General features: G+C 38.1%; 1 protein-coding gene across 4 annotated transcripts in view; it reads right to left on the reverse strand.

The window, feature by feature from the left end:
• The window catches only part of COL12A1 (collagen type XII alpha 1 chain), a 264,287-nt gene that overhangs the window by 207,342 nt on the left and 39,631 nt on the right, over positions 1 to 17,314 (reverse strand). For 3 of the 4 annotated variants that reach the window (XR_012243891.1, XM_073626810.1, XM_073626811.1), the window contains exons 7-13: positions 17,135 to 17,299; positions 16,434 to 16,607; positions 12,436 to 12,726; positions 11,693 to 12,295; positions 10,536 to 10,808; positions 7,574 to 7,846; positions 5,504 to 5,776 (exon numbers count right to left, since the gene is read on the reverse strand). The exons of the other annotated variant lie outside the window; for it this stretch is intronic. Coding sequence is in view for 2 of the 3 variants with exons in the window: in XM_073626810.1 (XP_073482911.1) it covers positions 5,504 to 5,776; positions 7,574 to 7,846; positions 10,536 to 10,808; positions 11,693 to 12,295; positions 12,436 to 12,726; positions 16,434 to 16,607; positions 17,135 to 17,299 (2,052 nt within the window). In the remaining variant the exon portion in view is untranslated. The remainder of the gene's footprint in view (positions 1 to 5,503; positions 5,777 to 7,573; positions 7,847 to 10,535; positions 10,809 to 11,692; positions 12,296 to 12,435; positions 12,727 to 16,433; positions 16,608 to 17,134; positions 17,300 to 17,314) is intronic. 4 annotated transcript variants of the gene reach the window in all.

Genomic DNA, 17,314 nt, shown 5'->3' on the forward strand with positions numbered 1-17,314 from the left:
GGAAGCTCCACAGAAAAGTGCCGCTGTCCACAACACCACTGCCCCCAGTGGACAAAAAAATTATGACACATGGTTCTAAAAATAGGTAAGAGAAAATACATCTTACGGTTTAACAAGTGCAAAAAAGCTTTTAAAACACTTACCAGTCCCGCCCCAGGATTCTGCTAAAAAGCTAGATTCCAATCTTCACCCATCACGGCAGGTAATTTCTGTGTTAGGTGAGGGGTTATATAGGGGAGGACTTCCTGTCTTTTTTTTTGGTTTGCCAGTGTCCATTCCCCTATAGGTGGCGCATAACCCAGTGAGTTATTATGGCTGCTCTGTGTCCCGTGATGTACGATAAAGAAAGTGAGTACACCCCTAAGTAAAAATTTCCAAATTGGGCCCAATTAGCCATTTTTCCTCCCCGGTGTCATGTGACTCATTAGTGTTACAAAGTCTCAGGTGTGAATAGGGGGCAGGTGTGTTAAATTCGGTGTTATCACTCTCACTCTCTCATACTGGTCACTGGAAGTTCAACATGGCACCTCATGGCAAAGAACTCTCTGAGGATCTGAAAAAAAAAGAATTATTGCTCTACATAAAGATGGCCTAGGCTATAAGAAGATTGCCAAGACGCTGAAACAGAGCTGCAGCATGGTGGCCAAGACCATACAGTGGTTTAACAGGACAGGTTCCACTCAGAACAGGCCTCGCCATGGTTGATCAAAGAAGTTGAGAGCACGTGCTCAGAGTCATATCCAGAGGTTGTCTTTGGGAAACAGATGTATGAGTGCTGCCAGCATTGCTGCAGAGATTGAAGGGGTGGGGGGTCAGCCTGTCAGTGCTCAGACCATATGCCGCACACTGCATCAAATTGATCTGCATGGCTGTCGTCCCAGAAGGAAGCCTCTTCTAAAGATAGTCCACAAGAAAGCCTATAAACAGTTTGCTGAAGACAAGCAGACTAAAGACATGGATTACTGGAACCATGTCCTGTGGTCTGATTAGACCAAGATAAACTTATTTGGTTCAGATGGTGTCAAGCATGTGTGGCAGCAACCAGATGAGAAGTATAAAGACAAGTGTGTCTTGCCTACAGTCAAGCATGGTGGTGGGAGTGTCATGGTCTGGGGCTGCATGAGTGCTGCCGACAATGGGGAGCTACAGTTCATTGAGGGAACCATGAATGCCAACATGTACTGTGACATACTGAAGCAGAGCATGATCCCCTTCCTTCGGAGACTGGGCCGTGGGGCAGTATTCCAACATGATAACGACCCCAAACACACCTCCAAGACAACCACTGCCTTGCTACAGAAGCTGAGGGTAAAGGTGATGGAATGGCCAAGCATGTCTCCAGACCTAAACCCTATTGAGCATCTGTGAGGCATCTTCAAACGGAAGGTGGAGGAGCACAAGGTCTCTAACATCCACCAGCTCTGTGATGTCATGATGGAGGAGTGGAAGGGGACTTCAGTGGCAACCTATGCAGCTCTGGTGAACTCCATGCCCATGAGGGTTTAGGCAGTGCTGGAAAATAATGGTGGCCACACAAAATATTGACACTTTGGGCCAAATTTGGACATTTTCACTTAGGGGTGTACTCACTTTTGTTGCCAGCGGTTTAGACATTAATGGCTGTGTATTGAGTTACTTTGAAGAGACAGCAAATTGACACTGTTATACAAGCTGTACACTCACTACTCACTACTTTACATTGTAGCAAAGTGTAATTTCTTCAGTGTTGTCACATGAAAAGATATAATAAAATATTTACAAAAATGGTATCTCTGTACTCTGAATTGTAGAACTTTAACTAGGCTTTAACAGAATCCATAGACAAATGCAGATTAGGATTCAAGTCAGAGTTTTTTTTCTGTAGCCTCAAGCTAGATCTGTTTTCCTAATTAGTTGTTACATGCTTCTGAAAAATCAATAGTATGTAATGGGAAATGCTCAGAGCTGTCTTTTTCATAGCAGAACCCAAATCTCTTGAACAATCCGCATTTGACTGAATTTTCATATAGACATGACATTCACCGAGTAACAATACATGATTGTGAACTTTTTCTGATGAGTGCAATGTATACTTCAAGAGAATGTACAGTACATGCTACATGAAACAAAGTAGATAATGGATACTGTTTTATCATTATATTTGCATAAATGTGTGCGAAAGGTCATCTATTTATACAGTTGCTTTCTCCCATACCAATTAGACCATGGAATATTAGGTCTTTGTCAATTCTTCATGCCTCATTAAGTTACATTAATTTGATTAAGGTAATCAGTTAGTCAAGACTCAAGCTATGCAGGTGCTATCATAATGTAGGATTTATAGAATTTACATTTAACTAAATACATGTCTGGACCACTACTCTTCTAGTTAAATACGTGGCTCTGTGCCCAAAACTACACCTCTTTCAAACATTACCTAAGTCTATCCCTGAATAAACACTCCTTGAAGATTAGACTGCACTCATGGGTCTTGTTAAAAGACAGTTTACTTTCACAGGTCAATGCATTTCAACCTCCCTGAGGAAGTGCAAACGGGATGACCAGGAAACATTAAAAATAATTCCTTTTTTTTTTGGTGGAAGATGCACAAAGTGCTTGGTTTTGTCCAAGAGCTGCTGCAGTCATCTTAATATATTGTTTTAATTTTTTGTACAGTTTACTGCACTGTCTAAGGTGAAGATTTATTTTCCAGATACAGAAGTGGATTTTTATTGCTTTATACTTTCACAATAATAAACTTTGCTAAAAAAAAATTCCTCTAAAAATAAACATACTAAAGATGTTAAAAAATTAATGCAAACAATAGCACATTTTGCTATTTTTATAAAAAAAAGTCTGTTATTATAGATCAACTCCCCGTCTGCTGGCAGCAGTGCAGACTATTTATTCTTTGGCCACACATAAGAAAGGAATCTGTAGGTTTAGTACCATAAAGAATTTGAATGAATTGAGCACTGAGTGCAGATGTCTGTTGTTGGCTATGCTTCTACATGATGCAAAAGAGCATGTAACTACAGATTTTTACTTCTACCAAGTTTGATGCTGGATTGGTAGAGAAGAAAATTTGATCTAGTTAACAGATATGACAATACTGTGTGTTTCTGAGGAACTGAGAGATCTGTGCTGTGTAAATATCAGCCATTTCTAAGAGCCTGTTTAAAGTCTGCCTTTTTAAAACGTTCCAACCTGAGCACTTATGAGGTCCATAATGTTTCAATTCATTTTAAAGGATTAATTCATAAAAGCATAATATAGGATTGTCCAATGCCATTTGTAAATGTATACAATATAAAATTATCATCTGATTTAAAAGCATGTGTGTTGTATTTTTTTTTTTGGTGGTATTGTGCATATAAACATCAGTTAACAAAATGTACTACTTAAATGTGTTAGTGTTTTTATATTGTCACTATCTCTTGACTGAATGTAATTGTCTGTGAGGTGTCTACCAAGGAGAGCAGTAAATTGAGCCACATTCAGCTGTAGATAAAGATAAGTATTTTAATAAAAGGTTACTGTTTCGTACAAACTAAATCTGGGTATACATGTACCGAGATTTGTTTGGTTCAGCAGCAACCACTGGTTGAACAAAGAAACTTCACATGTATACCCCACTTAACAAATTCATACAAAAAATAACAATTACCCACCCATCTAATATTTATTTTTCTGAACTGAACATTGTGATAAGAAAATTATTGAGATCAAATAATAACCATAGTTAAAATAAATCATAGATTTCATACAGGTAAAATAACCTAAAGGAAATCTGTACTGTTTTCATGCTTTAATCCCTCCATTCCCAGCAGCTCATACACACCTTTCCTTTACAACCCTATTTAGCAACTCATAGCTTTCACTCTCAGTAGATGAACAGAGCAGAAGGGGAGCAAAATACTATACTGTAGCATGCATGAAGTAAGACTATAAATAAAGCTGAACGCCAGTCATCTTGCAATGAGCGCCCTTTGTATTGCAAGGGTTAATAGCTTGTTTTACCATGGAGTAATGAATAAGGTGAATTACTTACCTTGTTTCTCGCTCCCCTGGCAGCAGGTGTTTTCCTTCCCTTTCCAATGCTCCTGGTATGTGGCAGCCCACAACATCCTCACATAGAATGCAAGATTGTTGGTCCTGCATTGTATTTTATGTTGTCAAACAGCTGCAAAGGGTTGAGCCGCAAAGAGTAACAGCTTTAGGGAAATCATGATATAGAGAGGAGAAATTCTGAATGATTGAGGAATAAGGTAGGTATTTCCCCTTATTCAGTATACCATTGACAAAACCAGTTATCAACACTTTCAGTGAGGAGGAGGTGGGGAGAAGGGGCATTGCAAGATGCATTTTTCAACCTGACTGGATTTCAGCTTTAAACCTATATGGATAGATACATGTGAGGTGCCATTGTTGACTTGTTTTTAGAAAAATGTATGCTGTCTGCCATTGCACACCTCTTTCTGAAAATACAAGTTACTTGAATCTTTTTGACTTTTGTACTATCTGAGCCACTGACATGGAAAGAACAGGCAGCTAGTGAAGTCAACATGAACTTTAGAAAGCTAAAATTGCTTATTTGATTATAGTGAATAACCTTTAAAATTTTAAAGCCAGGGCTTGACAGCTAGGTAATTAGCATTTTAAACAGATGTTAGGAGTGGAACCCTAAACATTACTTTCAGAAAAGGTTTCTATTAAAGCTGCCAGCTCCAGAGTGGTCATCACAATCCTGGCTTTACTACCCAGTGAGTCACCTACCTGGTGAAAGTATGCAGGACAAGTATTCAGTCTTTTTAGGCTGAAAAGGATACATGCTTGTTCAAGATAAATAACTCACTAATTGGTTATAAAGGGCGACAGCTGTGAAGCCTGCATTTATAAACAAAATAAACAGTGACAGCTCTCATATTTATATCCACAAAGATGCACTTTAAATCATAAAAAAAAAAAAAAAATTCTGTAGAAATCCAAAAAATGTTACCCTCTCTCCACCACATTGAAGGTTGCTTAACAGACATTTTGTTCAAGCAATAGAGAAAATTGAGTACTGTCTGTGATACAATAGAATTCAACCGGTGGAAAATATTTAGTTTTAAATATGTTATGTTACCACCATAAACAAAAAGTGTTATTATGGAAAAAACGCTCTGCACACAATTTCAAGTTTATTGAACTAACATAAAAATTCACTAAAGCACTTTTGGATTGTTGTCAACATGGCTGGATTTCCATCACTGGAGCATGCAGGTACAAGCACCTGGTATCCCAAAGGCGATACCCCTGTGCTAGAATTCCCATTTTTTGCTGAGAACATGTTCCTTGTCAGGCTTTGCATACTTTAACTGTGCAGTAAGAGATTATGGTATTTCTAATAATGATGGTAAAAACAGGGAAAAGCTACCTCTTTGCCTAAGCCACCTACGGCACAAGTTTACTGTGTCTAATAGCAAGCCCAGCTATGATTATTCCATTTGTTTTAATAACTCGGTAGTAAAATATGACTTACCATCAAGAGTAGTTCCTTCCCCATTCAGGGCTGATCCAGCCCCTGACCTGTATAATGGATTTACAGATAGAGAGTATGTTGTACCAGCATCCAGCTGTTTTAAGACAGTACTGGTAATGTTTCCTCTGAGTGTAACCTCTTTGGGCTCCCCTCCTGTTGCTGGTGTGTAGGTTACAAGGTAGTTTAACACTTTGCCAGGTGCTTTATCCCAGGACAGCTTTAAACTTGATGTTGATGGATCCGAAACTCTGAGGTTTCTAGGTTCTCCTAGAACTGAGTCAATCCAAAGATAAAAACACATGAGTATGCATTTGGTGTACTGCGGTTCTTGTTATTTAATCATCATACTTTAAGCTGTGCATTGTAGAATATAAAGTATATGACATCTTAATCATATTAAAGTGTGTGTGGACGGAAAGTATATTGCAGCCATTTGCGAAAGTCATTTAAGTTCATTTTTTTCCTCATTAATGTACACACAGCACCCCATATTAACAAAAAAACACAGAATTGTTGACATTTTTGCAGATTTATTAAAAAAGAAAAACTAAAATATCACATGGTCCTAAGGGTCTTGAACCCCAGTCAGGTTTCACTGCTATCTGATTTTCCCTTACTTTGTCTTCTGGAGACAATTTCTTACTAAACTGGAAATTAGATCAAATCTGCAACAGGTTATAGACCTGTTATAGAATAAAAAGCTGATACAGATCCTAGCATTCCCCTACTTAATATAGAGAGATTTTTCCTTACCTCCTGTCCTGGTGACAACCAGACAGGACATGAAGGAATCTCTCTTTCGGAGCTTTCAACTGAACTAAAACTTGACTGATGTCACCCAAAATCAAGAAAAAAATAGTTTTGTTCATAGTTATGATTTAATTTAGTGTGTACAAACATTTTCAGTTAAGAAAATGATTGTTTCTTTTTCTTCACCTTCACACTGGGGGTCCAAACTGGTACCTTTATCACAACAGGTGTATTTGATTAAATGGTTTAAATTTTTTTCTGACAGATGCTGACATTTTATAGATAATCAGCATTTTGTTCACACAACTATTTCCGAATGAACCACCTGTTATCAACAACCTCATGCCAGTTTTGTAGATGAAGTAAAACTAGCTGTATACACACATGCTTGCACTAAAAGCAGCAATCCAAAGCGTTTAATCTAAACTCACTTTACTGAAGTCCAATCCTTGAATGATGAATTCTACACAGTTGCTTTAGGTTACAGCACTTGGCAGTTTGGTTTATTAAAAAGCACAATGGACATTTCTGATTGTCTTTTATTGACATTTGGGCAGTGATTTTCTACACTGCTTAAAAGCCTAACATCAGCTTCACTGCAAAAATCTTTATCTAGTGTGACATTTACTTTGTATTTCTAAGCAGTTAGTTATTTCCTTAAACTTCCTCCACAAAGAGGGATTGTATATTTTACTCACTGCCTATGCCCTCTAAGGAACTTCTGGGCTGCATGATATACAGTGTCATCCAGACCCTTCTTAAGAAGCTTGGGCATCATGGATATAATCCCTGTACATGTTTGGAGTGATCTAACATGGACACGTTCCTACAATTAATGTAGACAGTGCTGATGGCTGGCATATGAGTAGAGTTAATTTGTATAAGCGAACAGTGTCCCGAAGAAGGGGTGCTTATTACACCCTGTCACGCCATCACAGGTCTGATATGCAACCCTCCTTCCATCTGATGGTTTCCCAGAGTCATTGGAATAGAAAAGATCTCACATGCTGTGTGGTAATACAAAACTAAATGTTGGTGTGGGACATTAAGTGAGGTAGAGGCATAAGTATATAGTATTTATATAAAGTCATGGAATGTTTTCCTGGGAGATAAACTTAGTGACAACTGATGGATGTCATCAAATTCTGTAGTACGTACTGTCAGCTTAACCCACTGGTTTATTTAAATGTAATCAAACATAATTACCACAGCAGTACATAGTTGTGGGTTCTAGAAACTACTGGCAGCACCCCTGGGATTAAAAATGTGAATTACAGAAGAGAGTGACTGACAAAATGTTGTAGAGTAGGAATAACATACTTTCTTCGGTTGCTCCATTTCCTTTCAAGGCTTTTCCTGGACCTGAATGATACTCAGGAGTGACTGATACATGGTACTTTGTGTCAGACAGAAGACGTTGTAGTGTTGTCGCTCTTTCATTTCCTGGTACTGTTACTTCTTTTCTTTCTCCACCAGCAACTGGCCGATAGTCAATTCTGTATCTCAAAACATTTCCAGGAGCTGGAGACCAGCCAACCTTAAAGCTATCAGTGGTCTCATCACTTACTATAAGATTTCTAGGTGCTCCTTTTACTGTAAGGAACAGAAAAAAAACAATAATCACAAATCAGACCCTTTATACTAATGAGAAACTTCATCAATGCACAAAAATAGAAGACTCAAACATGCAATGCTTAAAATGTCAAAATTGTCAATGTGTTGCTGGTTTAGAACAAGGCCTTGTGGAACTTGGATGTAAAGCTGCATTTGTTAGCACAAATGCTTTGCTTGCTGTTTATTATGGGTTATTTAAGTTAATAGAGTGCCTCGCTTTATTAGGTCAATCATAACTTGATGTTGAGAATGTCATGATTGCTGCCAAGATGTCTTTACTCGCAAGCTGCAAGTCGGTATACTGGAAACAAAGATACCTCCCAGCAAGCAGTTAATAGAACATTCTATCTGGCTGACTCACTATGCTTCTTTCAGTTATTTTTCTGTAAACAGGGGCGTATTAAAACAGATTATGAGGCAGTTAATATATCATTACACTGTTAAGTTTCCTAGCCACCAACTTTACATTCTTAAATATGCACACAAAGAGATGATATTTTAAGCTATCTCAGGCTGTGCAGCATTATGGCTGATGTGCAATGCTTAGGGGGTATGCCAACTGATACATCAAATAACTCAATCTGTACTAGTGTAATTACCAAACAGACCTCTGCACTCTGGATGACATCATACTCATTTTTCTTGTTGATTCTGAGCTGAGGAGGTTAGCTTTTCACAGCCAATTACTTCCCCTAAGAAAGGGCTTTCCATTTGAGAAATCTGAGCCCACCTGTAGCCTCAAATGCAGGCTCATTTATGTGTTAGTTTTTAAAGCTAGTTCCTGCATGAGATTATTGCTGAATAGTCTTCCAGCTTCAGTTCCTGTTATCCCTGATCCTGAATCTGCTTGACCATGTTACTGACTCGGCTTTTGTCTGACATGCTTTTGCATAATTCTTGCCTGTCTATGTTTTTGTCCTGCCTTTGTCCCTGACCTCTGCCTGGACTCTAGACCAAGATTTTACAACTACTCAAACAGGGTTTGGTGCCAAACAGGGACAGGAATAGGATGACTAAACGTCCACAGCTGCTGGGAAAAAAATACCTTCAGAGATGGGTAAAAGAGCAAAAATCCACAAATATATCCCAAAAATAACTTGAATAACTCTTGGTGGATTTACATTAATGGTAGTGGACACTTCAAGAGCCAGTATCAGGTTCATCATCGGTCCTAAGCGCTTTTTTTGGGATATATTTGTGTATTGTTGACCAAGATTTTGCCTATCAATTCTGTACCCCACTGCCTGTGCGTTACCAACCTCTGCTCATCCCTGACCTTAATCCTGCTCATGAATTGGTGTCTTCCTGCTTCACTGTTAAACTGATCCAATTCTCCCATCCACACATTTGAGGTGGATAAGGGAATCCTCCCACTGTGTTATTGTATTCTGACAGCAGGGAGAACTCAACACCATCAGAATACACAGATCAGCACTGCAGGCTGATCTAGAGGAAATTTTTCAGTAGGGTGGGTGTTGAAGTTGATGATACACTTCTGTACAACCACAGTGCCAATACATTGATCGAAATTCAGCTGGTCCCCGATGAACTGCCCAAATTTTGATTCATATATGGGCAGCTTTACTAAACTTGGCTTTTGATTGGCTCTGGTCTCCACCGGATTCAATGTGCTCTGGGTGCCCTCACCGCTGTGGTTCTGCCTACTTGACACCAGCACTCCCAAGTTCAAGTCTTGGGTTCCAGCTTCCTGGCACCTGTTCCCTTCCATTGCCCATTCAGCCCCTGTCTCATTTTTTTTAGGGCTGCTTGGACTGGAATTGTGCAAGAGGCCATCCTCGTCATCTCATACAGGTACATTACAAACAAATAGTTTATGCGATGGATGTCTGTGGCTACTGACTACAGTTGATAATAGTGGTTAAGTAATAAATGCTAAACACTTTGGTCTTTCCTTAGTAAAGAACTTTGTTCATCAGCTGTAGTGTATTACATTGTTTGTGACAATGGTAAAGGCTACTATAGCATACAGCATAATGGTCTTTTTTTGTATTATATGGCCTTGATAGCAGGAATTTAGAGAATATTTTCCATAATTTGGCCATTGGTGGTGAGTACTGTAAATTCAGAAATAAAGTCCACACCTTCAATCACCTTTATGTGAGATGCAATTCCACTATTTGATACATGCCAAAAATGCTAGACATCTATACAAATACTCGTCCCACATATCACTGTATCATTATCTGCTGCAAAGATCAGTGTAGATCTGAAGAAATTTTTCAACCCACCAGATCCCCTAAAGGGGAAGGCAATGCCTTCCCCCTTAAAAAGTCTACTGCAAATATTCAGAAATTTTTACACTATTATACTGATATTGTTAGTAGTGTGTACAAATAACTTCAAATGCCCAGGTCTAGGTCCCACATTCTGTTTAGATGACCCTGCTAGAAAAATGAATAGACACAAAACAGGATGTTCTAAGCAATAGCTTCTATTACAGGTGGAAAAAGCACTATGCTAGATAATCATCGGATACCAGAGAATTACAAGTATCAAAAATGACATTATAGGTTTAAAACATGAATTTTCTGAAAAAGTATATTTTATTTATTTAAAGATGTAAACTATCGGTTAATTATGATAACCATTCTTAAAAACAATAGATAAAAGCAGCTTTAAATCTTAGTTATGATGTCTACAACTATACCTTCTAGAGTTGTTTCTTCTCCATTCAATGGAGTGCTCCATCCTTCCTCATATTCTGCCTCAACACTGACAGCGTATGTAGTCTCAGGAAACAGATTTGTAAGAACAGTAGTAGTAGTTGGAGCTGGAACAGTAAAAATAAATTCTTCCCCACCAACAGCAACCTTGTATTGGATACGGTAAGATAAAACGTCATCAGCTCCTGGAGACCAGGTTACTCGGAAACTGTTGGAAGTGACCTCAGAGAACTCTAAATTGGATGCTGGTGTCAGAGCTGAAAAATGTTACATAAAAAAACATTAAGCATTTTGCACATTACTACAGAAGAAACCTTAAGGCCCCTGTTAAAATGTATTTGTCATAAACTACATGTGTACAGCATGCTTAAATGAAATTATAGTTTTTCAAGTGAACCTGACCTGGCCTAAAACATGATTAAAGCATCAACACTAACCTTCTGGTAACTGAGCCTTACCCTCACCTGAAATTTTCCCCTGCCACGGCCATTCAGTTGTCAAATGCCAGAGCCACGGGGACAACTCAAGATTTGCATTTAAAACAATGGATTCCATTTTTGTATTAATATTTTCTGGACCTACATGAGTTATTGTCTTTTTTCAGATGTTAGGAGTTTGAGATTTTCCACCATGTTGTAAAATCTTTGTGATTTATTATCAAACATTTCAGGCTATACACCTCTAAAATCACTAGATATATTGTGAAACAAAATCATACATGTTTTGAGGGTTAGGAACTCCAAATATGTGTGGTAAGACCAATATTATCTACTATATTTGGTAAAATATCTGCTTGTCTATGGTCACCTTAAGACTTACAGGCCATATTCCCTATACAATACCTTTCAGCACTTTTTGTTAAATCTTAACATGTATTACATACGTTTTTATTGCAACAGGGTATGAATGGATCTACAATATTGGATAATTGCTATTTTGCGCATTAAATACATGATCAGAATAAAGTTGGCCAATCATCAGCATTAAAGCCTAATGACATTTTTGTTGCAGGGGATGCCTGATATCTAACTTGTAATCTTAACACACTGCACAGATCTGTGGATCATGTTTCTCTGTCACAGCATTAGCATTGGAGCCCTTTAAACCTATTATTATTATTAACTTCACTTTTGCTACTTACATTTCCGCTTTATTTTTTCAGTTTCTTGCTCAATTCTCAGACAAATAGACTGTGTCAGTTCAAAAGAGATTCTTTGGAAGGCATCAAAGTCCTCTACAGTGTAAACGTGGGTGTCTGCTGGTGGTGATGCAATTGCCTCCAGTTCAGTTCTCACTGCATCCTTAACACCGACAGCAAAGATTTCTACATCGGAATTTCTGAGTTTTTGGGATGGGTCTTTAAAGGCATCAGATGACTTTCCATCAGTGATAAGTATCATGACTCTGGGGACATTGGATCTTGCCCCCCTGTTCTCGACAAACACCTTTTCTCTGACAAAAGTCATGGCCTTGCCAGTGTTGGTAGAGCCCCCTCTATATGGAAAAGTATTTATTGCATGAAGAATATCTTCAATCTTGTCAAACTTGTTCAGTGCAAACTCTGTAAATGGATCTCTGCTGTACTGTACAAGACTGATCTGCACTTTGTTGGGTGAGATGTCAAAGCTTTTTACTAACACTTCCAAGAAGGCTCTGACTTTAGCAAAGTTGGCAACACCAATACTGTAAGAGCCATCAACAAGGAGAACAACATCAGCTTTTATATCCACACCACCGGAACATTCTGTGAAAAATGATACCCATGTTTATTAAATTATTTGTATATTATTCCAAGTAGAAACATAATTAAAATTTCTGACTTTCTAAAAGGAATCAAGAAACTCTTTAAACAGGAAGGAACACAGCATAGAGTCAATAGCTTACCCACTCTTATTTTCACTGCCTGGGTTTTTTCCAGTGTTGAGATTGGCTCACTCGCTGTAAGTTCTTTCATTGCAAATACATTAATCTCATACTCTGTATCTGGGGAAAGATCCTTCAGAATATGGCTTGTGGTTTTAGGGCCAACATTCACAGCCTGAGGTTTACTTCCTGCCAGCATTGGAGTAAGCTGAATTCTGTAGCCTGTGATTTGGCTTGGAGAAGCCTTCCAGGTGATCTTCATAGATTTGGAAGAAATTTCTGTTACAAATAAATCTGAAGGAGGATCCACAACTGGAATAGAAAAGTAAACAGTTTATAAATTGCTTGATTTGGGGAAACAAAATATGCACAGGTGTTTTGTGCCTGTAAATATATGAAAATGAATGTGTTCGCTAGGTGCTTGTCAAAAAGGCTGTTAAGAGGTTTAAACATGTTTAAAATGGATCTGTTGAGTTTTATTTGCTATGCAGTCACTGTTCATAAAATCACACTATTTATACCTAAAGGTTCCACAATAAGAACATTTTAACCCTTTCATGACTAAGCCTATTTTTGACATTTGGTGTTTACAAGTTAAAATCCGTATTTTTTGCTAGAAAATTACTTAGAGCCCCAAATATTATATATATATATATATATATATATATTTTTAGCAGAGAATCTAGAGAATAAAATGGTGATTGTTGCAATATTTTATATCACACGGTATTTGTGCAGCAGTGTTTTAAACGCAACTTTTTGGGAAAAGGGACACTTTCGTGAATTAAAAAAAAAACAAACAGTAACGTTAGCCCAATTTTTTTGTATAATGTGAAAGATGATGTTACGCCGAGTAAATAGATACCAAACATGTCACACTTTATAATTGCACGCACTCGTGGAATGGCGACAAACTACGGTACCTAAAAATCTCCATAGGCGATGCTTTAAATTTTTTTTACGGTTACCAGGTTAGAGTTACAGAGGAGGTCTAGTGCTAGAATTATTGCTCTTACTCTGGCGATAGCGGCGATACCTCACATGTGTGATTTGAACACCGTTTACATATGCGGCATGACTGCCATATGCGTTTTCTTTGCTGCGCGAGTTTGCGGGGACGGGGCGCTTTAAAAAAAAAAAAAAATTCTTATTTATATTATTTATTTTTAAATTTATAAATTGTGTTTAAAAAAAAAAAATTTGATCACTTTTATTGCTGTCACAAGGAATGTAAACATCCCTTGTGACAGTAATAGGTGGTGACAGGTACTCTTTATGGAGGGATCGGGGGTTTAAAAGACTCTCGATCCCTCCTTTGCACTTCAAAGTATTCAGATTGCCATTTTTGGCGATTCTGAATACTGTATATTTTTTTAAAACCGGTGCCATTGGCAGCAGAGTAAACGGGAAGTGACGTCATGACGTCGCTTCCGTGTTTACTATTAGGAGGCTGGAACGAAGCCACTTACAGCTTCGTTCCAGACTGTCACTAGCCGCTGGAGGTGGCAGATTGGTGATCGGGCCTCCCGGTGGATCGGAAGGCCCGGTAAGAGCGGCAGGAGGCGGCGGGAGGGGGGGAGTCCCGTCCCGCTCCTCCGGTATAACAGCCGAGCTGCTTTTAGCCACATCGGTTATTATACCTGGAAATCCGTTCCCCGGCGCGTACGCTCGGCTGGAAGGGGTTAAATAAAGGGATAATTCCAGCAGCACCTACTGTACAATGGCATCAATAAAAGAATCACATTAAAAAAATAAGTAAATTACAAAAAAGTAAGTGAATAGTATTGCATAAAATATTTGTATTTTTAACTTTTAATAGCAAAACCAATATAAGTCCACGCTAGAAAAGACCAATGTACAAAAAAGTGAGAAGACACCTGCTGGCACAGGACAGATCAACAGATACCAACCTATCCAAAGTGCAGCGCATATCATAAATACACTAAACATAAATACAAAGTAGTAAATATAAAAAATGTGTTGAAGATTAGTCCTCAAAAACAATCCATAGATAAAAAAGTGTACAGACAAAAAAACAAAATAAACTATAAAAAGTCAAAAAAACTGTGCATTTAAAGGAGGTGAGGCTTCCCAGAACGGTTCCTATAGAGAAGACATTCAGACCCAAAAAACTCCCACATTGTCCGATGAAGTGAAGGTAAGGAGTAGCTGCTTATCAGAAAAAGTTTGCTTTCAAATAACTGAAAAGCCAAATGTGCTGTAGGAGATGAACCCCAAACTAATCCACAGTCGTTAGGCGGCTCCTGGTAATCTCAACTCCTCGGCTCCACTCTCAATATGGGGATATGTATATGACATAAAAGACTCATAGTGTAGTATGTACCGGTAAAAATGTATTATAAAAGAAAACAGTATTGCACTCACATGTCAGTAGTAAAAATGCACATTCGATAATATATCAGCTGCCGCTAAGCAAATCCTCGGCAGCACGCTCCTTCCGGCCGGCGGCCGCTGTATGTGGTGACGTCACATTAGGTACCGTCCAACGCATTTCATCATATGTTTGACATTGTCAGGGGCGCTGGTCTATAGGAACCATTCTAGGAAGCCTCACCTCTTTTATTGCACAACTTTTTGGACTTTTTAAAGTTTTTTTTTACTTGTCTGTACACTTTTTTATCTATGGGTTGTTTTTGAGGACTGCTTTGTATTTATGTTTCACTTATTTATGATATGTGCTGCACTTTGTTTTATAATCTTTTTAACTTTTGCAGTTTTGGATTGTGTGGGGAAACTTTAGACCCCCTCCCCATCAGGTTTTAATTGCGGTTTGTGTTCCCACTGTTTATCCTGGTGACCACTGTCCCTTGACAGCGATAGGAAATACAAATTTTAGAGTTGTCACTAGAGCAATAAGTGAGAGAAAATCCGCCAACTGAGACATCTTATGACATCTAAGATGGAAATGTAATTTACTTCCCATATATATGCTTTAATTTCTTGTATCTCCAGGACAGGAAGTGAAAGGGAAATGTTCTCCAGCAGTACACAGTTATAAAAATAACCTGATAGGGATTTCAACCCTTCCATATCTAAAACTAAAACATGGATTTGGTTTGCATAGAATTTGAAGCCTAACTCCAGACAAACAGCTAAATACACAAATAACATACAAATACGAGAGCTGTACAAAAAGTAATGCAAATTACTTTTTTGTTAACTCACATAGGTTGTTCACATGTTGATAAAGTTACCTTTTTTCTTTATTAACCCTTCTTCTTTTTCATTGCAAGCAAATAATGGATTCCAAGCAGAGGCAACATACCATCATTGAGTTCTTGAAGAAGAAGGGATGCAGGCTGTCCGACAGCCACAGAAGGCTACAGAATGTTTACATAGATTAAACCATTGACAAGAGCAATGTGCGCAGATGAATGAAGAAGGTTAAATTATGTAATCTCTATTATCATTCTGTAGCCCTCTGTAGATGTCAGACAGCCTGCACCCCTCCTTCATCAATTCAATGATGGCACGTTGCTTCTGCTTGGAATCCATTATTCTCCTGCAATGAAAAAGAAGAGCTATTATACAGGAAGAGTTACTTTACCAATATGTGACATTTGAATGACCTATGTAAGTTAATAAAAAAAGTTATGCCCTTTTTTGCATTACTTTGGGTAAAGCCCTTGTATTACAGCTGTTTTACTTTCCAAATGATCTGTATTATTGTCCATTAATTTCTGGAATTTACACGGCTCTGCCAAATAGAACAGCCATCCTGAAGACCCGACTTTTCTGTACTGTAATAAAGTAATACAACTTAAGAGAAGACAGTGAAACAGAAACAACAAATAGATGAGTTCCTCTTTATGTCACTCTGATCTCTCCTCCTATCAACATGTTCCCTGTTAGAACATGAACATTGCAGCACAGCTGCTCCTTATGCTGCTTCTACCTCTCCCAGTATGAGATCTGCTGTACAGGGCACTCCAATGTTCAACATCTTTACATACAGTATATTTAGCAAACACATATGTACATACACATATAACACTCACCTTCATCCCCACTAGTGATATCGCTGAGCTGCTCATCAACACCAGAGCAAACTTGAGAAATAATTTCATTTTGTACTTGAACAATAGCATCAAAGTTAGGAACGCTGTACACGTGTTTTAGAGATGGTAAGGAGGCCATTTGTTTTAGCTCTTTTGCATCTGCTGCCTTTATACCTAAGAAGAGAAATGAAGAAAACTGTCATCACATGAATAAGTCATAGATTGCATTTTTAATGTTCTTATATATGCATAACAAATTGGCCTGTCTTAGCCTGTCTTCTCATCAAGGTCATTGCATTTGCTGTACACTAGAAAGAAGGAGGGAACGAGTTAGCCAGATAGCAAACCACTCGGACTGTTCTTGTCAGCATGAGATTCCCCAATCTACACCATTTTAGTGAATTATGTTCATCACATTCACATTTTAGGTGCTTTCACCCATAGTAGAATATACAGGCTGCTCCTGATTGTGTATAACTCTGCTGGCATTTATGCATTCATATTTGGAAAACTTTGCCAAGTAAACTCCATTTGTTATAACAAATGAGTCACCAGTGAACCAGCAAACATTGTGTGTTTTAAGTAAATGAACTACACATTTAATAAGTAAAATATACATTATTAAATTAATATATCCAACATGCAAAAACACTAAGCTGTACAGAGTTGCTGGATATAATAAAATAAATAGATATTCTTACCCAATGTGAAAACTTCTACTCCTAAGTTCTGAAGCTCCTTTGCTGGAATTTCTACTTCATCTTGAGATTTCCCATCAGTAATGATTACTGCTATTTTTGGAAATCCTTTCCTGGCCCCAGCAGTTTGAACAAAGGCATTCTTTCTCAAGTAGTCAATGGCTTCACCTAAAATTTTATTAC

This window comes from Aquarana catesbeiana, linkage group LG04 (assembly GCF_042186555.1).
Source record: "Aquarana catesbeiana isolate 2022-GZ linkage group LG04, ASM4218655v1, whole genome shotgun sequence".
In the NCBI taxonomy this organism is placed as follows: Eukaryota; Metazoa; Chordata; class Amphibia; order Anura; family Ranidae; genus Aquarana; species Aquarana catesbeiana.